The sequence below is a fragment of the Archocentrus centrarchus genome, chromosome 16 (assembly GCF_007364275.1).
Source record: "Archocentrus centrarchus isolate MPI-CPG fArcCen1 chromosome 16, fArcCen1, whole genome shotgun sequence".
NCBI lineage: Eukaryota > Metazoa > Chordata > Actinopteri > Cichliformes > Cichlidae > Archocentrus > Archocentrus centrarchus.
Window position 1 is genome coordinate 7,576,837 of NC_044361.1, and position 27,382 is coordinate 7,604,218.

At 42.3% G+C, this 27,382-nt stretch overlaps 3 protein-coding genes across 3 annotated transcripts in view; 1 reads left to right on the top strand and 2 right to left on the bottom strand.

Moving 5' to 3' along the window:
• LOC115794129 (sialic acid-binding Ig-like lectin 10) overlaps positions 1–27,382 on the top strand; it is a 116,456-nt gene that overhangs the window by 71,671 nt on the left and 17,403 nt on the right. The gene's annotated exons all lie outside the window — the stretch shown is intronic.
• LOC115794137 (persulfide dioxygenase ETHE1, mitochondrial-like) lies at positions 1,781–20,202 on the bottom strand. Its single transcript, XM_030749451.1, has 7 exons — positions 19,904–20,202; positions 6,784–6,928; positions 4,124–4,272; positions 3,860–3,989; positions 3,636–3,725; positions 3,210–3,326; positions 1,781–3,055 (listed from the first exon to the last, which is right to left on the bottom strand). The coding sequence occupies exons 1-7, from the start codon at positions 19,934–19,936 to the stop codon at positions 3,009–3,011; spliced, it is 711 nt and encodes a 236-aa protein (XP_030605311.1). The 5' UTR covers positions 19,937–20,202; the 3' UTR covers positions 1,781–3,008.
• LOC115794138 (persulfide dioxygenase ETHE1, mitochondrial-like) lies at positions 21,888–25,067 on the bottom strand. The gene is made up of 7 exons (XM_030749452.1): positions 24,959–25,067; positions 24,003–24,147; positions 23,279–23,427; positions 23,003–23,132; positions 22,783–22,872; positions 22,427–22,543; positions 21,888–22,332 (listed from the first exon to the last, which is right to left on the bottom strand). Exons 1-7 carry the CDS (start codon positions 24,989–24,991, stop codon positions 22,286–22,288), a joined length of 711 nt encoding a protein of 236 aa, XP_030605312.1. The 5' UTR covers positions 24,992–25,067; the 3' UTR covers positions 21,888–22,285.

Below are 27,382 nucleotides of genomic sequence, written 5' to 3' on the forward strand. Positions count from 1 at the left end.
ACTTACAGAACAAAAATACCACACTGGACCTACACACCACAGATTCACTTCAGCATGTTATATACTGACTTTTCTTTGAGGTCCCAAAGGCAAAATCCGCTCTGTTCACCCCGAGGGCTTTATCACCCTGACTGGCCTCTTTACAGCTCTCCCTGTGAATGAGCTGATAGTGTAATAGATTCTTTCCAGTGACATGTGGCTGTGTGAGAGAGAATGGGCAGCAGGTTAATAGTGACACAGTGTAAATGGGTTGAGAGAGTGAATAAAAAAAAAGTGGCTGGCAGATGGGCGACAAAAAGTGGGTGAAAAGACAGCTGGCACATTGCTTCCAAGCAGCAAAACAGCAAAAAGAACATTTTACGTGGAAAAGTAACATATCTTCAGCTTGATGGCAACAATGGTCACATGCACCTCCTGTTCTGAACAAAGAACAATGCAGGTGTCTGTCAGCAAGTAGACTAGGTGAGGCAGAATAATAATTCTATTTGTCTCAAAGGCTGACAGAAGCAGGCTGACAGCTGGCAGATGGCGTGTGTATGAGCTAACAGTATTAACTTGCATGAGATAAGGCAACACCCAGCAAAAAGTTAACTTTTTCTTAAAATATCAGTAGGATCATCAATAGGAAGTTCAACTAAAGAGAACTGGATCAGATATACATCAAACCAACATACAGTGTAACAGGATCATTTTAGACGCTTATCACTAGAGATACAACCAGTCTTCCAATACTGTTTTAATAGAATGTAAGGGTTATGTGTGCTCAATAAAAGCAGAAAATTTCTTTATATATAATAAACCATTTGCTGTTGTGAGGACCCTCCCACTGGCCTGTTGTTTCTAATGATTGGCTGGCATGGGAGGGTGAGCAGCTAATGCAGCTCATCTGTGTCTTCCAGGCTATAAATTACAGCCCAGATAAACTGCTCAGTCTCTCTCCCTTCCACACCAGCTTGCATCAACCCATTGGTGAAGTCTATCTCTTGGTCAGGTTATGTTTAATAAATTACTTTTTATTTAAGTAAACTTCTTGTGTGACTCCCTCCTTGCCACCTACTCTGAGCCACTTTGTGACACTGTTTAGATACTTCAGCGTCCTGCTGATAGGAGCACACTCTCATCCTCACATTTTAAACCTGTACAGTTCACAGCGTAAAACCAAAATCCTTCCAGGTCTACACTTGCCCCTTTGCAGCTATCTTGGTCACTAGTCATCATGAAAACTGCATGTATAAAAGTGGAAGCTCTAGGTTTCACTTCAAGATTCATTGAATGCCATGTCACCTATAATGTCTCTGGTTTAACTCAGTTTTTACTGTATTATTAACTCAACGTAACAGATTATTGTGGCGCCGCATTTTATCTGATCACACCATCACAAATACCACATCTGCTTCATAACACTCATATCAGTGCATCTTGTTTAGGTTGTCTCTTAGTAAACAGATCTGGAAAATCGTACCTGACCTTGACTACAAATAGTGTTCTTTGGAGCATAATTCTTGTATTATTAATACAAGTTTAATGGCTATACATATGATTGAACTGCACTTCCATAAAGTAGAGGTACTGAAAAAATGGCAAGGCAGAAACATGACTTTTAGTCTCTTATGGTCATGCAGACATAATCCTGGTTACTAAATTTTCCATAATGCTACTCAAAAATATTGCACAGAAAGTTAGATAGCAAGGGTATCTTTGCAGAGTGGGCCTTTGAGGATTAGACTACAACACCATATTCATTCAACTTGATTTTTAAAAAAATTTAATAATAGTCTTTGGTGAATATGAAGCATTCATATTCATATTTCAGGCAACAGCAAATTATAAGTGTCAAACCATTTATAAATGCTAGATCTAATCAAAAACAAATAATCCACAAACTTCACATGGATTTTCTGTTAAACAGTTACAGACTTCAAACCATCATCATCACAGTTGATTTTCATATGCACCTTAAAGGACCCCATCCATAACATCCATAACTGCAGAAGGCATAATAACCTAAATCTGATGGCGGGTTCTCTTAAATCCAGTGAACAGAAAAAAAAAATGAGTATGCACTTGAAAACATTTTGACTCAGGCCCCGAGAAGCTCAGGATCAATCCTCATATGATCACACAGCCTACTCCCACATGTGCGAGTGTCTGTGGCTGAGTCAGAGGCCAACACTCCCAAATAAACCTGTCTCACTGGTTGATGACCTGCTAAATACAAGAACAGCATGCACAGGTCACTGGGAAATCTGGAAGTAGATCTGATTCCAGCCATGGGCTCACTTTTTTTTTTATATATATCTTACGTAGATAATATTAAACATTTAAACACACCCATTTCTGTTTGACATCAAAAGGAACTTATGAGATCATGAACAGAAGGCCATGACATGTTGTTCCCTTAATGACTGTGAATGCAAATAGTGTAGTTTTATTTCCCTGCTATGCAAAAAAGCCATCGCCTGAACAAGAGTGTGTGTGTGTGTGTGTGTGTGTGTGTGTGTGTGTGTGTGTGTGTGTGTGTGTGTGTGTGTGTGTGTGTGTGTGTGTGTGTCCTTGGCTAGGGGAGTCTGGAATCACTGAAAAGGCCATGTGGAAGAACTCATTTGTCCCAGTTAAGCATTCATGAATACTAAACCAAACCTTGAATGGAACATTCCTATCTGAGTTTTCCTACTCATAAATTTCCTCCCCAATTCTGCAATTCATAACACATCTGAATAAAGAATACATTAAAATGTAAACAATTTTAAACTATTAACAAAACATACTATTAGTGTTTTTAATCATACACAGATGTTTAAAACATTTCCAACATCTAAAATAGACAAATGCAAATTTAATCAATGTCAGTAGCTTAAATTATAACAGCATAGTATAAACTTTTACATTTACACAGAAAACAACAATAAAGCAGGCTATGGTAAGCAGTTTTGATATTGGCTAAGATGTAATCATCAATCACTTAGCAGCGGTGTAGCTTGATTCTATTAGAAGTCTTTTTCTTGCATTCAAACTTGATGCAATCCACAAACCAGATTAGCAGGCACTGAAATATCTGCAGAGGTGGAAAGAAAATGTGTTTTTAGTAAATGTGACACAGCTTGTAAAACCTGCACAGTGACATCTTTTTCAGCACAGGAATTAAGAATTGTGTTTACTAACAGAGGCGGCTGGTAGCTGAAGTGTTGATGCCATTGTTTTTTTCATACCTATTTTTTTCGGCTTGGGGAGGTTCAGGTTGTTCATGATCTCCACGAACCCCTCTATGCCTTTAGTCAAGCGTGGGTTAAACTTGCGCTCCTCACCAACTGTAGAAGCCGTCTGACCTGAAACACAAAGCCCAGTGTGACAGCTTTAGTTTTTTGGTCCTGATTTTTGCCAGATGTTAAATCTGATCAATTAAAACATTTATAGAGTAATTACTTGGTTATGACACACAACAGATGCAATGCAAAAATTTAAAAACAGAAGATGTATACAGCATATGCACCAGGTAGAAAAATAATGGCTTTAATTTTGCAATACTACGACAGAGGTTAAAAATGTATAAAACAATTTGCACCAGAGACTCTGTAAGATATGTAATACACATGTATAATCATTTGCGCGTGTGTGTTGTGTTTTTTTCAGCCAACCTAAGTAGTCATGTGCTGGGTAGATGAGGCACTCATCAGGCAGGGTGAAGATTTTCCCGTGGATTGACTGGTAAAGCTTTTTGGGACAACCTTAAGAAATGAGACAAATACAACACAAAGCAGATGAAACACTGCCCCCTTGTGTTCACTTAGAAGAACCATGAAAGTAAATGAATTTGTAAGATATTTTTAAAAAAACGACAGGAACAATAAAGTATTTCTACCCTGCTGGAAGTCTGTCCTGCCACAGCCTCTGATGAGGAGAGCGTCACCAGTGAAAGCCATGCTCTGATCCCCAGTTACCAGCGTTATACACCCATCGGTGTGTCCTGGTGTCTCTCTCACAGTCAGACACTAAAGGACAGGAAAGATAACTATCAAATGACAGCAGTTTCATGAAGCAAATGTAACAAAAAGGTTTCAGGTATTTACAAAATAACTGTACAAGCACACACAATATTGTAAACAAAAAATATTTTTCATCTTACGTGTCTTCCAAAGGTGATCTTGTCTCCCTCTTTTAAATGGATATCAGCACAGGCACCACTGAATTTGGAGATGGCACTCTTCAGCCCAGCCACTCTTTGCTTCATCAGTCCAGTGCTTGTTATGTGGTCTGCGTGGCAGTGGGTGTTAACTATCAGAGAAGGAAACATAATGTAGGTCAATATAAAGCTGGGGTATAATTCACTATTACTGTATTTGTTATGCATGTGAAAACATAGATCACTGCATTTAGCATCGTCTTCATTATTTAACATTTACTCTTGGTGTAAGCATATGAAACAGGTGAGACAGTCAATGCCCACTTTAACCATGACACCGGTTTGATCGCTTGATATTTCAAATATCTAATCTGCTGATCACAAGGCAGAAATGCAATGCATTTAGCCCTGTAGACAACCTACTGGAGTTCAAACCGGGCATCAGAATGAGGAAGGAAAGTGACCTGAGTCAAGGTTGTGGCACGGTTGTTGGTGCCACAGGCCAGTCTGAGTGTTTCAGAAACTGCTGATCTGGGATTTTTCCATAAAACCATCTATAGTGTTTACAGAGAATAGTCTGGAAAAAAAGAAAATATCCAGTGAGCGTCAGTTCTCTGGGGGAACATGCCTTATTGATCGCAGATGTCAGAGAAGCCAGACTGCTTTAAGCTAAGAGGAAGGCAAGAGCAACTCAAATAACCACTAGTTACAACTAAGTTATGCAGAAGAGCATCTGTGAACACAGAACTCATCAAACCCTGAAGCAGATGTGCTACAGCAGGAGTGCCACTCCAAGTGCCACTTCTATTAGCTAAGAACAGGAAACCAAGGCTACAGTTTACACAGGCTTGCCAAAATTGGCCAACAGAAGATTGGAAAAGTCTCAGTTTCTGCTGTAATATCTGAATGGTAGAGTAAGAATTTGGGATAAACAGCATGAAATGAAAGCATGGCTCCACCCTGCTTTACATCAATAGTTCAGGCTGGTAGTGGTGTAATGGAGTGGGGGGATATTTTCTTGGTACACACTGAGCCCCATAGTAAGAACTGAGCATTATTTATAATCCACAGCCTACCTGAGTAGTTTATTATTATACTTTACTACCACAGTGCACCCATCATCTGATGGCTGCTTTCAGCAGGATAACGCACCATGTCACAAAGCTCAAAATCATCTCAAACTGGTTTCTTGAACATGACAGTGAGTTCACTGTACTCAAATGGCCTCCACAGTCACCAGATCACCTTTGGGATGTACTGGAACAGGAGATTCACACCATGAATGTGCAGCTGACAAATCTGCAGCAACTGCATGATGCTTTCATATCACCATGGACCAAAATCTCAGACCAATGTTTCCAGCACCTTGTTAAATCAGTGCCATGAAGAACTAAGAGGGTACAGAGAGCTAAAGGGAGTCCAACATTAACTTATTATAGCATCATTATTAATCTCTGGCTCTGTTCCACTGTGTGTTTTCTGTCCTGTCTCTCTCCCCTCAGCCCCAACTGGTCGCAGCAGATGACTGCCCCTCCCTGAGCCTGGATCTGCTGGAGGTTTCTTCCTGTTAAATGGGAGTTTTTCCTTCCCCACTGTTGCCAAGTGCTTGCTCACAGGAGGTTATTGTTTTGACTGTTGGGTTCTACCTGTAATTAATGTAGGGTCTTTACTTTACAGTGTAAAGTGCCTTGAGGTGACTGTTTGTTGTGATTTGGTGCTATTTAGTTAAAATTGAATTGAACTAGCCCAGTATACCTAATAAAGTGCCCAATGAGTATATTTTAAATTTGGACTTGTTTTATTATTAGTTTTAGTTTTCATTTTGCAGGAGTCTTTTCATTCCATTGTCTACACAAAACAACTGTCTCTGGTCCAGGAACAGACAGACATTATTCCTGACCCAGAGACATAATACAGATTAGTCCAGTACTTGTCAGGTTTGGGCTGTGGCAAGCGAGGCAGAGGACCCCAATGCAGGACTCAGACAAGGGGGTTAACAATAACTTAAAGCTTTAATCCAAAATACTGGAACGTAGCAGCAACACGAACATGGCATAAAGCACACAGCAGGGAAAACCCAACAACGACGCAACAAGGAACTAAACAACACAGAGACCTTAAATACACAAAGGGATAACGAGGGAAAGGAAAACAGGTGACAACACAGGTGAACGAAATACACTGACGAGACAAGGGGACGTAAACCTAAATACAAAGCACAATGAACACAAGATCGTCAAAATAAAACAGGAAGTGACCTAACCAAATACATACAGACTTAACACAGAGGGAATGAGAACATGACCAACTAAACACAAGACATGAGACAAGGGAGAGACACTAAGAGAAACACAGGGAGAACTAAACCAGAGCTAAGGGAAAGGGAACCTAAACACAGAAGGGCCAAGACTTAAACACATACAGGAGAACAGGGAAGACCAGAATGTGGAAAACTAAACAGAAAACAAAGACAGACTAAAATCCTAAAAATCCTGTACAACCAGAAAACAACAGAACTTCACAAAAACTCAAAACACTGGGCCACCGGCCCAGGATCATGACAGTACTACGCTTATTTTGCTCCTAATAGTGAGAAAATGGGACACAGATTCTCTAAAAGTGTTTTAATTTAGCCTTTACCTCTACCCTGGGAAGGTATATACCTGCCACTGTTAGATTGAGTCCAAGCTCCTTTATGAGCTTCAGGTCTCGCTCAATGGTCTCCAGCACAGGATCAATGAGGACAGCCTCCTTGGTCTCAGTATCTGCCAGCAGGTAGGTGTACGTGCAGCTCTCTGACTCAAACAGCTAAGTGAAAAGAAAAGAAAAACAAAAAGGTGAGGAGCACACAGGTGTGACTCAGCAATAAATAACAGGGAAGGCATAGTAAACAATGTGTCCTCATCATTCTAAGAGGTGTGTCTGAGACAGCGAGAAAGAGCGATACAGAACAGATAACAGATTAGGATATGAAACTACACTCACAAGAATACTTTATTAGGTACACCTTGCTAGTGCCAGGTTAAACCCCTTTTACCTTCAGAACTGCCTTCCTTTGAGACATAGATTCAACAAGGTGCTGGAACCATACAGCCCATACTGACATGATCGCATGACACAGCTGCTGCAGATTTGCACACCCATGATGCTAATCTCCCGTTTCACCACATCCCAGAGCTACTCTATCAGATTGAGATCTGGTGACTGTGGATGGCTTCTGAATACAGAACTCATTGCCATGCTCGAGAAACCAGTTTGAGATGAGCTGTGTGACACAGTGCATTATCCTGCTGTGATTAGAAAGGGATGGATATGGTCAGCGACTATACTCAGGTGGGCTGTGGCATTTAAACAGTGCTTCTGAGCATTCTGTGTAAAACCTAGAGATGGCTATATGGGAAAATCCCATTAGATCATCAGTTTCTCAAACTCTCACACAAGCTTGTCTGGCTTGTGTGAGATGTCATGCTCAAAATCACTTAAATCACCTTTCTTCCCCATTCTGATGCTTGTTTTGAATGTAAGCAGGCCATCTTGCACATCTACATGCCTAAATGCACTGAGTTGCTAAAATGTGATAGGCTGATTATACATCTGTGTTACTATGCAGCTGAACAGGTAAAGTGGCTTATGACTGTACTCGTTTTAGTTTCAAAGAGACATGAGGGGTACTTCTCCAAGTCTGACCTGCAGGCCCATCCACTCAGTGTCCTCCTCTATCAAGCTGGCAGAAGCACTAAACCACTGTGAACTGAATAATTAAACTGAGCTCACACTGCAATAACCTATCGGTGACATGGGTGTTTACTTTTTTTTATTACCAAATTGCATGAATTAGCATAGCTTAGAGTTTATCAGCAGAATTCAGCTGAGGTGGCACAGTGACTTTACTGGGTGGGCTTACACCCGCACCAATGTTGTTCTCTGCTATATTTATTTTATAGCTGGACTAGTACTAGTAATAGTGTAACTAATATAAACTATAAATCTGCTAATTTATTAATTAATTTAGTGTCCGGCATTAAGGAGTCCTGAAAACGCTGTCCAAAGATGAAGTCTGATACACCTCCATCTAAATATTCCACAGGACAAAAACACAGCATTACATTTACTGAGACAGCCACATCATTACCTTACAGTATCCAAACCAGCGTCTGTATTCCCTCAGAAAAATGTCAACTCTAAATAAAGCACTGCCGACCCAGTTTTATCGTGCTTTTATTGAATGGGTTTCATCCTTTTGCTTGGTGGCTTGGTTTGGTAATCTGTAAAAACAGGAATTACCTGAACTAAACAGTGAAGTGGTCCAGCTGACAGGAGAGCTGCAGTTAAATCCAGAGTCTCTTTACTCCAGGCAGGTACAGAGGATTTCTAGATCACTCTTAAAGGACACTTCTCATCACATTACAAATGTGGATACACTGACACACAAATCAGTACAAGAACAAGTTTCTTAAAATGAATTTCACTAATTTTATACCATTATGTTTGGTTGGATGTATCTGTTATTGCTATGTCCCACACGCTTGTCTGCTCCTTTCAAGCAGTGTAATAAGGTATTAGATGGCACAAAATGAAAATACTTTTTAAATGTTCAAATTCCTCTTACCAAATTCTTGGGTAAATTCTTGGGTTTATTATTTTATTTAACATTTTGTGCACGTCCCTAAAACTACTGTCCACCCTGTCATCATGGAGTAATTGCCCCTTTAAGAAACCAACTAATGAAATCAGTAACATCAACACCCTGAATCTGTCTTTCTTCAATGGAGGTTGAAACAAATGCTGCAGCTACAGTGAGTAGCTACACTTATATTTCCAAATTTTCATGTCATTATGTTTGTAGCTAGATGTTGTCAACCTTAACATGTCCACCCTGTCAGAGGAAAAGCTGATTAATAGAAAAGGTTTTCAAAAAGTTTAAATATATGTGGCCCGGTCAGCAAAGGACAGGACTGACACCAAATAAAATTTAAAATGGGTCTTTATTCCCCGACTGAACTCATAATAAAGAATAAGAACAGCGTTAATTCTTTGTTTTGAGGTTAATTAACAAATGTCTCAACTTTAACAATACACTGTGCCCCTGCCTCCTCCAGTCTCAACACCGCTCATGGACACAGAACTGATCAACGGCTGTAGATTGAAAACAAAATGGAGGCCTAAGCTTTCCTACTGTGTACAAATCAGATTCCCTATACAGACAACAGCAGTGGCCTCACTTTTCTGATAAAGAAAACAAAGACAAGAAGAAAAGGAATAAAACAATCAAACACATTCACAATATTACAACACGACTAAACTCTATACCCTCAATAAAGTTAATCTAAACAGTGTTTTACAGCAAAACAGTACATAACACTTCACATCATAACACCAGGGAATAGTCGGTGACTTACTCTGACTCCAGTGGTCAGCCTGTGCTATAACACACCACCTCAGCCTATCACTGGATTTCTCCCCTCTGAAACCAGCAAGAGCAAACATAAGCTCAGTCTCTGAAAATAGCGCACACACCATGCACGCTGGATCACACGTATATGTTGTGCCTTTAGTCACTTACGCTGCTCCACTGCTCTGGCTTTTCCACACCATGCGGCAAACAATCGGTTTCTCAAGCAGCTTTGCGGCGATCTGATGGCGTACGGGACATTAGTCTGGCCTCTAGCCTCGATCTGAAATCTCGCGGGATTTCCGCATCCTCGCGAGACTAACCAGCTTCAGTGAGAATGACAACAATGCTCCACCAGGTGGGGCTGTTTAACCCTCTATTTAATCGCTTCCAATTTCACCTGGCTACATTCTCCCCTGCTAAAAGTCAACGTCCTCGGTGACTTCCTACTCCCCCATCCCTTCTCTAAGGTTGGATGTATAAAGGGCCACCCCTGCTAGTATCTGAGAGAACACATCTGGGCTAAAGGACACAGAATTACATGCTGATCTGGGTAGGTGAAACATATTTCTATGTCTCCCTGCAGTCTCTCTCTCACTTCGACGTGGAGGGGGAACGGGTGGCTCCACCTGGGCCTTCCTCTCCTTCCTTCCTCTCGGAGCGGGTACAGGCTGCGGTCCCCCTTTCTCCTCAGGGCAGCTGAAACGCCCTGATGGTGGGGCATGGTCCATGGAGTTGGCCCCCACATCACTATTAGGTGTCTCGCTCCTCCTTTGCTCAGGCACATCCTCACACTCTATTACTTGATGGCCTCCTGCTCTGTCTGCCAGCAGGTTCAAGTTGTCAGGCCCCACGATGGCCTCTTGCCCAGCTTGAGAACACCTGACTTCCTCCATCAACACAAAGTCTGGCTCCATGTCAGACTCCGACTCCGACTCCGAAACTAACATCCCTTCAACAGTGGGGGCAGCCAAACAGTGACGCTTGGTTTGCACTGGTACGGGCCCCACACATGGCCGAAGGTTGGACCTATGGACCCTCTTCTTCGGGCCTCCCTCCAAAGGTTCCACGGTATAGGTAGTCCCATGGACCTCGACAACCTTGTACACTGGAATTGCCCATGCATCCTGGATCTTATTCCTCCCAGGAGGCCTATGTCGGAGGTACACCTCCTGCCCCACCCCAACAGGTGGGCAGTACACTTTCTCCTGTTGCTGCACCACTCTTCCAGCAGCCTTTCTCTCGGCGCACTCTCTTGCTCGTGCGTGCGCATCCCGCAGCCTCTCTTGGTGGGTAATTAACCAGTCAGGCTGATCATCCCTCATTTGCTCTTGGCCCAACAGGGCATCAACCGGGAGGTGTGGATGGACCCCGAACAGCAGGTAGTAAGGTGAATACCCTGTGGTTGAATGTGGTGTGACATTGTAAGCGTACACAAGTTCTGACAGATGCTCAGGCCAACGCCGCTTCTTTTCAGGGGGAAGCGTGCGCAGGAGGTCATGTAAAGTTCTGTTGAACCTCTCACACTGGGGGTTACCCTGTGGATGGTGGGGTGTGGTCCTGGTTTTCTTTACTCCATACAACTTGCATAGCTCTGCAACCACAGCACTTTCGAAATTTCTGCCCTGATCAGAGTGCAGGCGCTCGGGCACTCCATACTTCAAAAACCATTCCCTGAGAAGGGCCTTTGCTGTCGTATCTGCCTTCTGATCTCTTGTGGCAATGGCCTGACTGAACTTTGTGAACACGTCTGTGATCACCAGCACATTCTCACGACCATCTGTGGCTCGCTCCAGCACTGTGTAGTCCACAGCCACCACTTCAAGTGGTCGAGTAGCTAAAAAAGGGGTATATGGAGCCTGGATTCTTGGGTGCGGCATCTTTGTTAGGACACATCTCTGGCACTCTTTAACCCACTGTTCAACATCCTCATGCATACCACTCCAGAAACACCTCTGTCTCAACAGTCCTAAAGTTCGTTCAATGCCCTGATGTCCCATCTGGTCATGCACACTCTTGAGGACTTGCTCTTTGAGGCATGCAGGTAGCAACAGCTGATAGCATTCTCCAAGGTGAGTATCCTCAATCACTCTGTACAAAAGCCCATCTCTTTCTCTCAGTCGGGACCACTGTTTCAACAAGGAGCGTACTGGTTTGGATAAGCCTGCTCTCTCGTGGTAAGTAGGTTTTCTTTGGCGGCCCCAGACCTTTCTCAGCACCCCCAACACTGGGTCAGATGTTTGAAAACACTGTAGTTCTGCTTTAGAGTACCCAGGCAACACAGGTATGTTATCTGGAATTACTTCAGATGCCTGCAACTGCCTGATGTTACCCTGTTCAATCCCTGCTGCTACCAAACTCATATCCAAAGATGTCCCTGTCTTGAGTGAGCTGCATATGGCTACACAGTGATCAAATTCTGCATCTTCACTATCTGGCTCGGGCTCATCAGCTGGCGGATGCCGGGAGAGGGCATCAGCTGCTGTATTGCACCGTCCAGGCCGGTATTTCACATCAAAGTCAAACACAGCTAGCTGAGCGACCCATCGCTGCTGGATAGCCCCCAAATTGGCAGTGGAGAGATGACACAGGGGGTTGTTGTCTGTGATGACAGTAAATTTGGACCCCAACAGGTAGCTCCTGAACTTCTCCGTAACTGCCCACTTGAGTGCTAGCAGCTCGAGTTTCATGCTGCTGTAATTTCGATCATTCTTCTCAGCCCCTCTGAGCCTCCGGCTCGCATAGGCTATCACCTTCTTCCCACCTGCCTGTTCCTGGTACAGAACAGCACCTAATCCTAGGCTGCTTGCATCTGTCTCAAGGATAAAAGGTAAGGTGAAGTCTGCATAGCCTAGTGTGGGAGCACTGGTTAGTCTGTCCCTCAGCAGCTCGAAAGCTTCTTGACACATTTGTGTCCAGACTGACCTGAACATCTTGTTAGCCCTCATCTGGCTAGTCTCCCTGATGCATGCATTCACAGCATCATGAAGGGGCCCTGCGATCTTGGAGAAACCTTCAATAAACCTCCTGTAGTAACTGCAAAGGCCTAGGAAGGCACGGAGCTCCCCTACAGTACTGGGGATGGGCCACCGTTTTACAACACTTATCTTGTCAGGGTCCGGGCCTATGCCTTGGGCTGAGACTGAGTGACCAAGGAACCTGACCTCAGGTTGAAGGAAGTGACACTTCACCATTTTGACCTTCAACCCTGTCTCCCTCAACCTTTTCAGGACCCTCTCTAACCTCACCAGGTGGTCCTGGAATGTTGATGAGAACACCAGCAAGTCATCCAGGTAAATCAGTACAGTCTGAAACACCAAGTCACTCATTGTTGCCTGCATGAGCCTCTGAAATGTGGCAGGCGCATTGCATAATCCAAAGGGCATTCTCTTATATTCATACAGGCCAAAGGGTGTGGTAAATGCAGTTTTGTGCCTATCTTTCTCATGTACTGCAACTTGGTGATATCCGCTAGCCAGGTCAATCGTTGAAAAGAATCTGGCGCCACAGAGTGCATCCAGACTTTCGTCGATGCGTGGGAGCGGAAACGCATCCCGCCTGGTCTTCGCGTTTAGCCTCCTGTAGTCTACGCAAAGTCTTAGACTACCATCCGACTTGCGTACCAGAACAACAGGTGAAGCATAGGAGCTTGAACTCTCCTGGATTACCCCTTTCCTAAGTAGCTCTGAAATATGCTCCCTAACTTCCTGGTACTGGTTGGGTGGTATACGGCGGTAGGGCTGGGAGACAGGCGTCTCCTCAACCACCGGGATCTCATGTTTCACTCGATCAGTGAACCCCAGGTCCTCATCATGCACAGCAAACACATCTGCATATCTCTTCAAGAGCGACTCAAGCTCTACTTTCTGCTCTGGGCTGCCGCCACAGTGCAGCCGATCTAGAAAGCTCTGTATGTCACTGGCTGATTTTTGACTGTCCCTCGGACTAATGCTAACTTCCTCCAGGTCAGCAGAAATCCGCTGAAACTTAACCTCATAGGGGTCATCTTCCACATGATGGCACTGGCTGAGAATGCCTAGCCTGGTTTTTGGGGACAACCAGATATCCTCCTGTGAGAGGTTAATAACCTGAACCGGAAACACAGATCTGTTGGATGAGACGGCAGTTGGAACAACCATCAACCCACAAGGCAGTGGTGAGTCTCCTTGCTCGAGCAGCATAGTGGAGTTGCCGCTGGACTGTCCCTTGCGCCCCCTTGCACGGAGTGTGGCAACAGACATGGCAGGTACACGCACCCTGTGCTTACTAGCAAGCCGGGCCATGGATGTCTTTCCAACTAGCTCCGCCTCTTGTACCCTACGGCAAGCTTCCCTCCAGATGGGATCCAACTTCCCATCCAGAGCTACATCAAACTCTGTGTGTATCAGCTGCCGGCATCTCTTAGCAATGTTCATTCCAATTATGCCAGGTACCGAAGTGTCTGGCTCCTCATTGTCCCCATCTTTGATTATCAAGAAACCACACTCAGGGAGAGCTACCCCAAGAACTTGTATGTCTAGCTCGACATAGCCCAAGTAGGGGAGCGGCAGTTTATTGGCTGCAGTCAGTTTGAGCCATTTAGCAGTACAGTGCATGTCCTCGTCTCCTCCATGGAGGTGGTTTCTGAAGAAACCCTCAGTCAAAGTGCTTACGTTACTTCCTGTGTCCAGTATACACCTAAGGGGGACACCCCCTATCTGAACATCTAATTCAGGACACTTGCCAACAGCCTTTTCCAGAAAACGTTCTTTGGTTAAAATGCTCTCTGAGCCTTCTGACCTTCCTCGCATTGCTCGGCTCACAGCAATGGAGGGTTCCTGTTTCCCGGCACCGTGGAGCTAGGTGCAGCAGGTGACTGACTTTCTGTCTTCCGCGGGGCAGTACACTGCCTGGCCATGTGTCCCACACTCTCACAACGCAGACATATAGGCTGACCATCACTTGTGTACTTGGGCTGGACCTTAGGCCTACCTCCCTGATTAACACTCCCTGAGCTGATATTCTGCTCAGTGAGCCCCCGAACTGCATCAGTTAGCTCAGTGATCGCCCTACCCTGCTGTGCAATCATTTTAACAACTTCCTGCAGAGTTATGGCCAGATCAGCTTGTATTTTACTGGTTGAGTCTGGTTTCTCTAAAGTCTCATCTCTGCTGTCTCCTACCAAGTTTCGGTTTCGTGCTACATTAATGTTACGGGGCCTGTCTTCAAGTGACCACATTATTGCTTCATCTCTGACATCAAATAGGTTAGAGTCGGGTTTCTCTCTAACTAGTTTACGCAATCCGCGTCTCAGGGCTGAGTCCCGAACCCCCTCAATGAACTGGTCTCTCAAAGCCAGTTGTGCGTCAGCTACAGCATTAGGGGATTGTTGGAGAGCTAGATTTAGCAGCTGAGAGAGGGCATGTGAATACTCACGAAAGTCTTCCCCATCCACTTGTCTGCGAGAATAGAAAGCATGTAAAAGCTGTGGTGTGGTGCGCTTCTCTCTGAAGGCTTCAGTCAAATATGAAAATAGGTCACTAGGATGCTTAGGCTGCCCTCCCATCCGTAATTTGACCTCCTCTAGTGCTGGACCCTTTAGATGTGACAAGATAAAGTCTACCTGTTCCTCTCTCTGTAGGCCCCTCACCCTCATTATTCGCTGCATTTCTTCTATGAACTCATCTACAGTGTACACATCTTTTCCAACCTCACCACAGAAAGGTACAACATGTTTTTCTCTTGGGATGTAAACAACAGACCGTGTTTGAACATTACCTAGATTAGCAATACTTGACATTATCTCATCATGCTTCCTGCCCAGCTCTAGGACCTGTGACTGTAGCTGTGCAACTGGGTTACCTCCATCACTGAACAGAAAACCTGCATCATCTCCATGGCTGGTTCCTGCCGTGGGAGCAGCTGCCCCCACTTCCTCTTCGGACATTCTCAGGAGTCTCTGTTTCTATGTCCTTAGTGAAGTCAATTATCACAGTTCTAGCCGTTATGTATCTCCACCGAACAGTCCCAAACCAGTCGAAATTAGTCCTCTCCAGCAGCCTCTGATGACGAAGTCGGCTCTCCTCCAGAACACCAGCAACACGCACAGTTGCCTCCAAGACACCGCGCCACAGCCGTCACCCTCTCTGGCTCTCTGGAGCTGGACCTCCTCTGGCCACTACTGTTGTCTCTGTACAATATGTTCGTGCTCACTCTCAGTACAATGACCTCAAAACTTAAAGAGGAATCCCACTTCTGACACCAAAATTAGTGTGGCCCGGTCAGCAAAGGACAGGACTGACACCAAATAAAATTTAAAATGGGTCTTTATTCCCCGACTGAACTCATAATAAAGAATAAGAACAGCGTTAATTCTTTGTTTTGAGGTTAATTAACAAATGTCTCAACTTTAACAATACACTGTGCCCCTGCCTCCTCCAGTCTCAACACCGCTCATGGACACAGAACTGATCAACGGCTGTAGATTGAAAACAAAATGGAGGCCTAAGCTTTCCTACTGTGTACAAATCAGATTCCCTATACAGACAACAGCAGTGGCCTCACTTTTCTGATAAAGAAAACAAAGACAAGAAGAAAAGGAATAAAACAATCAAACACATTCACAATATTACAACACGACTAAACTCTATACCCTCAATAAAGTTAATCTAAACAGTGTTTTACAGCAAAACAGTACATAACACTTCACATCATAACACCAGGGAATAGTCGGTGACTTACTCTGACTCCAGTGGTCAGCCTGTGCTATAACACACCACCTCAGCCTATCACTGGATTTCTCCCCTCTGAAACCAGCAAGAGCAAACATAAGCTCAGTCTCTGAAAATAGCGCACACACCATGCACGCTGGATCACACGTATATGTTGTGCCTTTAGTCACTTACGCTGCTCCACTGCTCTGGCTTTTCCACACCATGCGGCAAACAATCGGTTTCTCAAGCAGCTTTGCGGCGATCTGATGGCGTACGGGACATTAGTCTGGCCTCTAGCCTCGATCTGAAATCTCGCGGGATTTCCGCATCCTCGCGAGACTAACCAGCTTCAGTGAGAATGACAACAATGCTCCACCAGGTGGGGCTGTTTAACCCTCTATTTAATCGCTTCCAATTTCACCTGGCTACATATATTTTGAAAACAGCATGCGGTCTTCTTCAATAACCAATAACTTTGGTAGCTGATGGTCCACTGTGTGCTTCTTAGATACTAACTTAATCCAAAAATGTCCACCCTATCACCAAACTCTGCATGACAGGGTGGACTTTGTGTTGTATAGTTGGGATTTTATTTATTTTTTTCTTGCATATTTTGATGAGATGGTGATAATTTAAGAGTTCCTTGAACTTTTTTTCTGGAGCCTAGGCCAGCTGTCATAAGGCGAGAGGCAGGGTACACCTGTACAGGTCGCCAGCCTGTCGCAGGGCCAACACAGAGAGACAGGCAACCATTCACACTCACATTCACACCTATGGGCAATTTAGAGTGACCAGTTAACCTAACCCCAGTAACTGCATGTCTTTGGACTGTGGGAGGAAACCCAAGCAGACACGGGGAGAACATGCAAACTCTACACAGAGAGGCCCGGGTCAAGGTGGAATCAAACCCAGAGCTTCTAGATGTCATGCTAACCACCAGGCTACCGTGCTGCCCTCTAAAAGATTATGTTAGTCAAATGGCAGCTGGACACAAGCAAACAGTCACACAAATTAAGAAAAAAATGCAGGATAGTTTGCGTACAATACAATGAAGAACTTAGGAAGTGACTCCCAGACAAGCAATTTGTCATACACTTCCTTTTGCAACCTTAGACCCTATTATATATCTTATCTTATTGAGATGCAAAAAGCTTATGAATGTTCATAATTATATTTTGTAATGTTCACCTTTGTTGAGAAAGCTCTTAATAAATCTACTCATGTCAGTAGTTAACACATTTTTGTCCACCCTGTAATTTTTTCAGTTTTTTTGAAATAATCAAGTTATCGTCACAAGTTGGTAAAAGTTTTTCACGTTTTCTTAATAAACTAATCTCTGCCAAATAATATTGTTTGAAAAACTGATCAAATCGCAGTTTTTAGAGATTTTATTTAAAAAGGAAAACACAACTATCACAGATTTTTTGACGACATAAGCAATTTGCAATTATTTAACTATTTTCAAAAGCCTTATTTTACCAAACAAATATTATTATTGAGCAAGGGACAAACTATCTGTCTGAAAATGTGCACTGTATAATCACGTTGTTATGAAAATGTATTTATTTTAATCTGACATTGTCCTTGACAGGGTGGACATATTTTACAATGTGCTCATTCTTTATCCGCTTGCAGTAAATTCATAAAAAGTGTGGGAGCTTGACCAACATGCATTTACAACAGCCCAAGGTCAACTTGATAAAATGGATATGAAATTAGCAGGGAAACTGTAACTTTATTTGGGACGAATTATGATGTCCCAAAGGCACTTTTGTGGTGAAATTGACACGTTTACCTTGTACATCTCAGATTTCCAGTGAAAACAGTGAAAAAATGCCACCTGCAGAAGTTCACTGATGACACTGCAGTGGCTTGGCACATTCAACGGCTGCATGGACAATAAAGTTCAATCTAATCTAAATCTAATCCAGTCTAATATTAAGTGTGGGCAGAAGTCGGAGTACAGGGCTGTGAGGAACCTTGTGGAGAGGTCCAGCAGAAATCACCTCAGGCTGATTCAACCTCGCTGCCATAAAGAAGGCTTCAAGAAATCATTCCTACCATTTTCCGAAAAACTCAGTGACGTGCAGTCAGGAGAGGTGTGTGAGGCAGCGCCTCACCTGTCATCATGCCAAACACATGGAAGAAATGCGGGGTGAGGCAGTGCAGTGCTGTGTCTCACCTCTGTTGGCGCTGTGTCGCAAACAATAAATGAGGCAGGCGCTCAGCGCATGCCCATTGCTGTCTCTCTTTATAACGCCAGTATACATTTTGATACACATGTGCTACACATGCTGATGTTCCACAGTCTGTCTAATATGAATGAATATGTGTGACATGTTTATTCCTCGGTCATAAATGCACGGTGAAAATACACTAGAGCCCAACCTAATTCACAGCCGTGAAAATCGCTTCGCTTTTCTCATGTAATACACATGTAATATGGTAGAAAAGTTGATGTTGAGTCGGCAGAGTCACGCCCCTCTGCCGCTATCGGCACGGGTTCCTGGTTCCAGACCAGCTAGTTTGCGGGGCCGGAATTGAACCCGTTTGTCGGCCGAGCACCGAGTGCTTCGGCGGTGGAAAACTCGCCTAACGGTTCAATTCACGGCTCCGGCTCCGGAACCCTGTTGGTGGGAAAGAGGCTAGAGTGAGGCAGAAAGTACCGTGCTGCACCCCTATCGGTGCAACAGAGTAACGGAGATATTCATGGATACGTGCACGGACTTCATCTTCAAATACAGGCAAGATAATACATGTTTTTTTAAATTTATTTTAAAAAGAGACCCCCATCATTGTTGAACTGTAAGGAGTTGATTAAAGCATAATTAATCATTAGCATAATTAAAATTGAAATTTAATAAGTTTCTATTTTGGGTTCATATATGTGAACTGTATAAAACTGTATAGTGGCTCTTCTTTCTGTGAACACACCTGATCCCACACACAAATTTTATATTATATCCTCTCGCCTCTGTCTTTGAATACATATTCTGATTCATAGTGTATATATTACATATTATATTATTTATCAATTTGCACTAATCTCCTGTACAATTTCAGCCTTAATATAACTCTTCCTTAGCTACGTTTTTATATTTTATCAGATTTTGTTTCTATATGTATAGTTTTGCACTCATTGTTGGCACTTTTGATGGTTACTGTAGATTGTATTTTTTCTTGCTGCTGTAACACAATAATTTCCCTTCTGAGATCAATAAAGTATCTATTTATCTCATCATATTTAGTTTTTTATTAGATTTGTTCTTATCATGTGTTTGTTTTAAACATGTTTCTTAACTTTTTAAATCATGTTTTTCTTTTTATGAGCTGACGCACTACACTGTACAACAAATTTACCTTTCGGGTACAAATGAAGTAACTTGAACTTGAACAAACTCATTGTATTGCGAGTAACTGCAAAAACACTTAGTAGATTGAGCAAAGCAGGGGTTTGCTTGGGTGTAGAGTTTGAGCACAAAAACACATGTAAGAATCCAATAACCTGATCTGGCTCGACTTTAAAGAACTAACCTTAAACGCAAATTAGAAATAATTCAGCAACGGCTAACGCCACCTCGCCATTTTCCTACAATCGTTGGTACAAAAAAAAAAAAAAAAAAGCTACAAACATTGTTGCTTCTTCGTCAGGACAGATGGTTGTAAACAGGTGAAAATCAAAATACAACGAGTAGCTACCTGTCTGAAGAGGAGTCCTGCCGTCAGTGCCATCCTGGAGCAGTACGATCAGCTAGTAACCGGCACCGGTTGGAAATCAGAGCTTAAACCGGAACAAGCATCTGTTTTCGTTTGCTGATCGAGCCCTCCCTGTTTGTCCCGACTCGTCCGAAGAATGTCAACAAACCACACCCAGCAACGATGGAAAATTCTGATCGGACCCACTCACCTACCTACCTTAGGCCTATAAGTTAAGTGGTCATCGGGATAAAAACCTGCAAGTATAGATCAAAAGATGCAAATAAAACTAGAGGTTTGTTTTGACCGCGGTCCAGTGAGCCGTTATTTCTTTTGGCAGCTTTCTTATTCACACTAAATCACAGGTGGCCGCTGCGGGAGCTCAGTCATGTACACTTTCAAAGCTACAGGCTTACATAGCTACACTGCTATTTAACAGCTTTACTTTTTTTTTTTTTTAAGTTTTTATTCTGACAGTCAAATATGATTTGGCTAAAAATTATTTTAAAGGCGAAACAACATGTAGCTTCTACCATACTAGTCACTAAGCAGAGGCGATTGCTCTAAGACTGCAAGGGAAGCTCAGCTTCCCCTAAAATGTCAAAAAAAAAAGTGGTCAAATATATACTGTTGTGTGTACATGTCATTGACTAAATGTGCGCCACAACGCGCTCAACTTTTGTTCAGAATCAGCTTCTTATCACTGGTAACGACGCGGCTTTCCTCTCACTCATTCCCGCAGCTTCCCAGTGCTTTAAACAGTGTGGACGCTGAGCGTCTACAGAGTTCAATAGCGAAGCTAAGACTGCAGCGAAACGAGACGAGTCATTGGATAAATGCTGGGCTTTGTCCCGCCCATCGGACGCTCAGCGTCTCTGGGGGTCTATGGGGCAGTGGGCTGGCCTCGGCTGGCCCGGACGCTCAGCTTCTGCATGATGATTGGATGATCTGTCTGAGGCTGAATCCCTTTTTGATTGACAGCGAAATGAGCGAATCAGCGATCTTTTGGTGTAAACATCCGTGGGAGCACTTTTAAATTTTCGTTCTGTTCTGAGTTGAACCGGAGACTTTCCTAATCCTCTTAGCAGCATTTTCTTTGTTAAAAACGACTAGAGACAAATCGAGCTTCTATTTCTGGTGGGGTTTTTTTGTAGCTGCTTCTGTTTGGAGACTGACTTCTATCACTCTTTCTGACTTCTATCGCAGTTTCTGTCCAGCGGGTGCTGCTGTATAAATAAAGCGACACATTTCATGATGTAGGCCGAAATTGAGCTTCCCCTCCTTGAAAGACCAGCATCCGCCACTGTCACTAAGTGTTTTGAGTATGAAAGGCACAAGGTATTTTAAAAAGTCAGTAAAATTACTCAGATCCTAGTAGTAATAACAGGAACCATTACCTTTTATTAGCCCAGATAAGTGCATTTAACATTTGTGAGCTTTTATTTTGAAGGGTATACTACTTTAAAAGTAGAATAAGTTAAGGCGTTTGTCTATCACCAAGTCTGCGTGTAAGAGACAGTTTAAACATTTGTTAAATGGTTATTTTAATATTTATGTGATTTTAATTTGAAGGTCCATAAACTCCAGCATGATTCAGAGCTCCTGATAAGCAGCATTACATTTTAAGGACCTTTAAACTATTGAAAGTGTGGCTCAGGCCCTATCTGTCAGTGATTTGAACTTTGAATGACAGTCATATAATAAAGTGAGGCTGTTGAAGCCGGGTTGTTCATACAGTGAATATCAGTTGTGCTTTAAAGATGCCGTTTGAGTCCTAATAAAAATCCTAATAAAAGCAGGACATGCTAACCGCCATGCACACCCACAGGATCAGCCACGATGAGTATAAACTGAAAAACTGTGACATCACCATTAAAATTAAACACACCTGTGGGATCAGGTTGCTAAAGCCCCCCGGAGAAGAAGGAGAATAAGAACAGGAACTCTGATAAATAATTATAGTGTGCTTTAATCCTATTGCACTGGTAAACTCATATAATCTCACATGAACAACAACACACAACACATTACACCACACCAAGATGCACATTTTTTAGAGGACAGTGTTATTTTCTGCTGAATACTAAACCACTCAAGGATACTAAACCAAACCATAGGTGGGACATTCTTATACAAATGTTTCCTTCCCAATTCTGTAATTCATAACACCACGCCTGAATAAAGTTCGCTTCCATATAAATAATTAACCAAACACACTAATAGTGTTTTTCCTCACAAAAACAGCAATTGCATTTTTACCTTTAGATTTACACACAGAACCACAATAAAGCACTTAATGCTTTCATCAGTTTTGCTATAACATATGTAAATTCAATCACTGCACAATGATGTACTTTCATTGTTATCCTTTTTTTTGCAGCACATTCAAACGTCATGGACTCCACAAACCAGATTAGCGGGCACGGCAATACCTGCAGAGGTAGAAGAAAAATGTGTTTACTATGAGCGTGTTTGCAAGCAGAGATGGCAGGTGACAGGACTGGAGACACTCTAGCTTTTTTATACCCATTTTTTTGGGGCTGGAGAGATTCAGGTTGTTCATGATGTCCACAAATCCCTCTATGCTCTTAGTCAAGCGGGGGTTAAACTTGCGCTCTTCACCAACTGTAGAAACTGTCTGACCTGAAACACAAGAACAGACAGAGCCCAGTGTGGCAGCCAGGTGCTAAACCTGCCAGATTGTGGCAGATGCTACACCTTATATCCTCTTATCCAAGTCAGGGGTGGGACTGGAGCCAATAAATAGGAAGTTTTTGGATTTGATTTTGTAATGCTTTTGTAAAATTTGTACTACATAAAAAATGCACAAAAGTGACTCTGTAACATTTATAACAATTTGCACGTGTATGTTTTCAGCCAACCTAAGTAGTCATGTGCTGGGTAGATGAGGCACTCTTCAGGCAGGGTGAAGATTTTCTTGTGGATTGACTGGTAAAGCTTTTTGGCACAACCTTAAGAAAAGAAACAAAGGTTAGAAAACTAAGGAAAATAGAATTAATACTGCTCCCTTGTGTTTCTCATGAAGCACTATAAAGTAGCATGAAAAAAAATCTGGAAACACAAGGAAAAGTGGATGCCTACCCTGCTGGAAGTCTGTCCTGCCACAGCCTCTGATGAGGAGAGCGTCACCAGTGAAAGCCATGCTCTGATCCCCAGTTACCAGCGTTATACATCCATTAGTGTGTCCTGGTGTCTCTCTCACAGACAGAAACTAAAGGAGAGGAAAGAAAGAACTTCCTATTGCAGCTATCAAAGCACGTTAAACCAGTTTCATGAAGCAAATGTAACTACAAGATACAAAACAACTGCATACAACACTAACACAATATTGTAAACAAAGAATATTTTCCATCTTACATGTCTTCCAAAGGTGATCTTGTCTCCCTCTTTTAAGTGGATATCAGCAGAGGCACCACTGAATTTGGAGATGGCACTCTTCAGCCCAGCCACTCTTTGCTTCATTCGTCCAGTGCTTGTTATGTGGTCTGCGTGGCAGTGGGTGTTTACTGTCAGAAAAAGAAACAATGTAGGTCAATTCTCCAAGATGACAACACTTGCCCCCACAGAGCAGGGTTTATCAGAGACTGCCTCCAGAATTTGGGAGTGGAGAGCATGGAATGGTCTGCCTTCAGTCCTGACCACAACCCCATTAAGCACTTGTGGGATCAGCTTGAGCATGCTGATTGTGGCAGAGTGCTCAACACAACCGCACTTGTGAAAGATACTGGTTAAAGAATAAGATGCCATCCCACAGCAGTGTGCAACCAAAGTAGTGACCAACATGAGGAGGTGGTGCCACCTCCTCATGAGGAGGTGGTGCCACAACAGTATAAGATTTATTGCCAAAGATGCATTATTACAAGAAAGGAATAATCAACCAAACACAAATTTCCTTTCTTTTTGTGCTCAGCTTAGAACGATCAGCATTAAATGACAGTTTGTGATCCAAGAATAAGCACTTGTTCCTGGCTGACACAATACAGATGAGTCCAGTAAAAAAATTAAGTTGCTCATAGTATAAATGCATTTACAGGATGAGAAAGATGGAACACAGATTTCCTGTCTGAATTTATGTAGATACCTGCAACTGTTAGATTAAGTCCGAGCTCCTTTATGAGCTTCAGGTCCCTGTCAATGGTCTCCAGCACAGGATCAATGATGACAGCCTCCTTGGTGTCTGTGTCTGCCAGCAGGTAGGTGTACGTGCAGCTCTCTGTTTCAAACAGCTAAAGAAGGTCGGGGGGGGGGGGGGACAGAGGTGTGACTCAGCAAAAAGGGTGTGGCAGTAAGGTTCACATCATCCTCATTGGTCCTCATTTGTGTTTTTAGATAGACAGATAAGCACATACTAAGTTTGCAAAAAAGGAAAGGTTTTGATATGAAGCTACTGATCAGCAGTAATTAACTAATCTTTGGTGCTTACATTTAAAACATTTTCAAAACTTAAAAGCCGCTCAAAATGAGCCTTTTAGTTATGATCATCTTAAATAGGAAAATTTAAGATGATCACCAAAATTTCATTAAGCATCTCCATCTAATGCCATTTCTACTTTCTAATCTGCTGTGTTTTGAAGACAATAATTGCAAATATAAATCAATAAAAATTATAAAAATGACTCTCATAGATTAGGATACCAAGCAGTGCACAAAGTAATTACATTTTTCTCCCGCTTCAACTTAAAAGTGATGTACGCATAAATGAACCAGTGAACTCAAACAATATAATAAATAGTTCTGAAGGGGGTCATATGAGCATCCCTCGAGGTACTTACTAACGATGATAGAACTTTTAGGAAAAAAATAGGTTACTTGTACCAGACTTTTCGTATGCTGTAGCAACTTTCACTTTAGTACAGGGTCTTAATATTTTTTCCGTCACTATGCAAAACTGTTATTCAAAACTTTAAACTTCTCACGTGATTTTACTTTAAGGACACTTTCTGCTTTCGGTAGTACAAAAAATGCACTGTGCTTCTTCGTCGTCAGAACAGACTGTTTTAAACTGGGGCAAAACATCAAAATATTAATTGAAGCTACCTGTCTGAAGAGGAGTCCTTTCGTCACTGCCATCCTGGTGATCTGTTGGTAATTCGCAGCGGTTGTTTAAACCGGTCCAGAAGCGCCCGTTCTGGGTTACTGCGTAAAGTCTGACGTTTAAAACACTGACCACACCCACCCAGCTTGATAACGCCTCCAAATTAAGTTTATTTTCATTAGTCATCATGACTAAACTTTTCACGTACTTCACAAATAATAAATTAGATAATAATAATAATAATAAAAAACTTTAAAAGGTCGCTGACTTTGCTGTAAAATAAGGCTTCAAAAAGCCCCACTGAATCTTTGTTGTTTCATCTTTTTCCTCTTATATATATATATATATATATATATATATATATATATATATATATATATATATATATATATATATATATATATATATATATATATGATTTGCCCCCCCCATACCACTTCATTGTCCCCTAAGCCTGACCATTATTAATGCTGCAAGGTTGATGTTGAATATTTTTGGGGATGCATCGCTGTTTCAGTTTCAGCCCATTGAAGAACAATGTATTTCGGTATGACACATTGTAAAACTTTGTCCATGACATTGAGGAGGGTGGGATAAGTATCAATGCATGCCATAGCCAGTCTAGAGGCTTTTTAGGAAATATGTGATTTAGGGTGTTTGACCTGCTCTTGGACATTTTGGGCTGTTTTCATTCAAAAGATTTATAGTTTTGCATAACTGTGCAAATACACCTAATTACAGACTAGTAAATAAGCCATTTGAAATTATATAAATAATAATTATGGTCAACAATTGGGCCCAGTACTGTAAACGTTACTACACTACTATACCACAAAATGGCATGGTGGCAGTACCCCAAGAGCACAAATGGGGTATAAAAGTGAGGTCCACTAGTCTGTCCATGCAACCTGACCACAGTGTGAGAGCAACAAAATGCTGTCACCACAGGAACAGTGATTAAACCAGTTGGATTAAACCACCACAGCTCACAAATGCAGTTATGTCTGAACATGCATGAATAAAACCAAGATATGATAATGATAATGCAGTTAGCCCCAATACAAATAAACAGGAAAAGCAGAAAATAGAAACACAGTTTTATGAAATATAATAATGAAGATATCAGGATAAAGAGAAAACAAAAAATGTGTCTAAATGATCGAGACTTTGCTGTTACTACTAAACTGTATTATTTGAAATTACTTAACACTTGAGAAGATTTGTTGGTGGCGTGATAGTGCGGAAAGCCAGTCACGTGACACCGGCAAATTTTGCGGTCCTCGTGTTGCCTTCATGCTAGTTGAAAGTATTTGTATTTCCAAAAGTATTTTGTATTTTTTTTTAAATGCGAAATGCAAGACCTAGTAATAACACATTTAAATCAGTAATCGCTGGGTTACAAGTTGCTAATATTACCTCTATGACATTGCACGGTCCTGTTTTGTAAGTTGAGGTTACAAATTTACGAGGAGTCAATAAACGCAACATGCTACGCATATAACTGACGTCCAAGCCGACCAGTGCGGCGTCGGCGGAGTAGAGTAGCAGCGCACCCGAGGCTGAGGGATCCTTCATTTGGATCCTACGTTTGGATCCTTCTTTTGCTTTTGTAACGTTAGCAATGTGCGAAAACGCAGATAAAATACGAGCGAATTGCAAACTGGTAACTAGTAACTACGAGAAATGTCACTTTACGGTCCGTGCAGTCACACGGGCATTGCAGGTCCAATGGGTTTTCGTTTAATTTTTGTAATGGGAGAGACTGTTTGAGGAAAAGACTGTTGCTTTTAATTGGCGTTGTCAGCTTGGCATTTGTCAACAGTGTGTTGAGTTGCATCAGCCTCATTCATTCATGTGGAAATGTGCTCCTTTGTGGTTCAGTGGCGGCAGCAGAGAGAACCTCTAGATGGCAGTAAAAACATGCTCAGATAAGAACAAATCACAGCTGACGCCTCCAAAACTACAACACCTACATACTTCAAATTTGGACTAAATTATTCTAAACTGATAGCAGAACAATTTAAACCAAGTTTGTGATTTGTGAAACCTTTATCTGATTTGTGAAACTTCAACAAAAGGCGATTTCAGCACTTTTTTCCCATCTGGATCACACTAGAACTGATCCACCTCCTTTGTAAGAAATGTCACCACGTGTTCCCATTTCAAACATAAAAACAACAGTATCATATGTACATAAAACAACTTATAGAAAATATACAAACAGAAGATATGATAATTTATAATAAACAGAATGGAATTTATACCATAACTCCAACAAGTCATAAACAGAACCCCCAGTACACCACCAACCCGTCATCAAGGGGCAGTCATCTGCTGTGACCGGCTGGGGCTGAGGGGAGAGACAGGATTGGATTTATTTAATCATTAGTTATTATTAATGATTAAATGAAGAGTGGGGTTATAAA

What these genes read in the sequence shown, in the direction of transcription:
- LOC115794137 (XM_030749451.1), bottom strand. Translation starts at nt 19,936, where the DNA reads ATGGCACTGACGGCAGGACTCCTCTTCAGACAG. An exon ending in CAGGACTCCTCTTCAGACAG is followed by an intron (nt 6,929 to 19,903) that starts GTAGCTACTCGT and finishes CTTTTCACTTAG; the next exon opens with CTGTTTGAGTCAGAGAGCTG. An exon ending in CCCCAAGCCGAAAAAAATAG is followed by an intron (nt 3,056 to 3,209) that starts GTATGAAAAAAA and finishes CCACCTCTGCAG; the next exon opens with ATATTTCAGTGCCTGCTAAT.
- LOC115794138 (XM_030749452.1), bottom strand. Translation starts at nt 24,991, where the DNA reads ATGGCAGTGACGAAAGGACTCCTCTTCAGACAG. An exon ending in CAGGACAGACTTCCAGCAGG is followed by an intron (nt 22,873 to 23,002) that starts GTAGGCATCCAC and finishes TCTTTTCTTAAG; the next exon opens with GTTGTGCCAAAAAGCTTTAC. An exon ending in CTCCAGCCCCAAAAAAATGG is followed by an intron (nt 22,333 to 22,426) that starts GTATAAAAAAGC and finishes CTACCTCTGCAG; the next exon opens with GTATTGCCGTGCCCGCTAAT.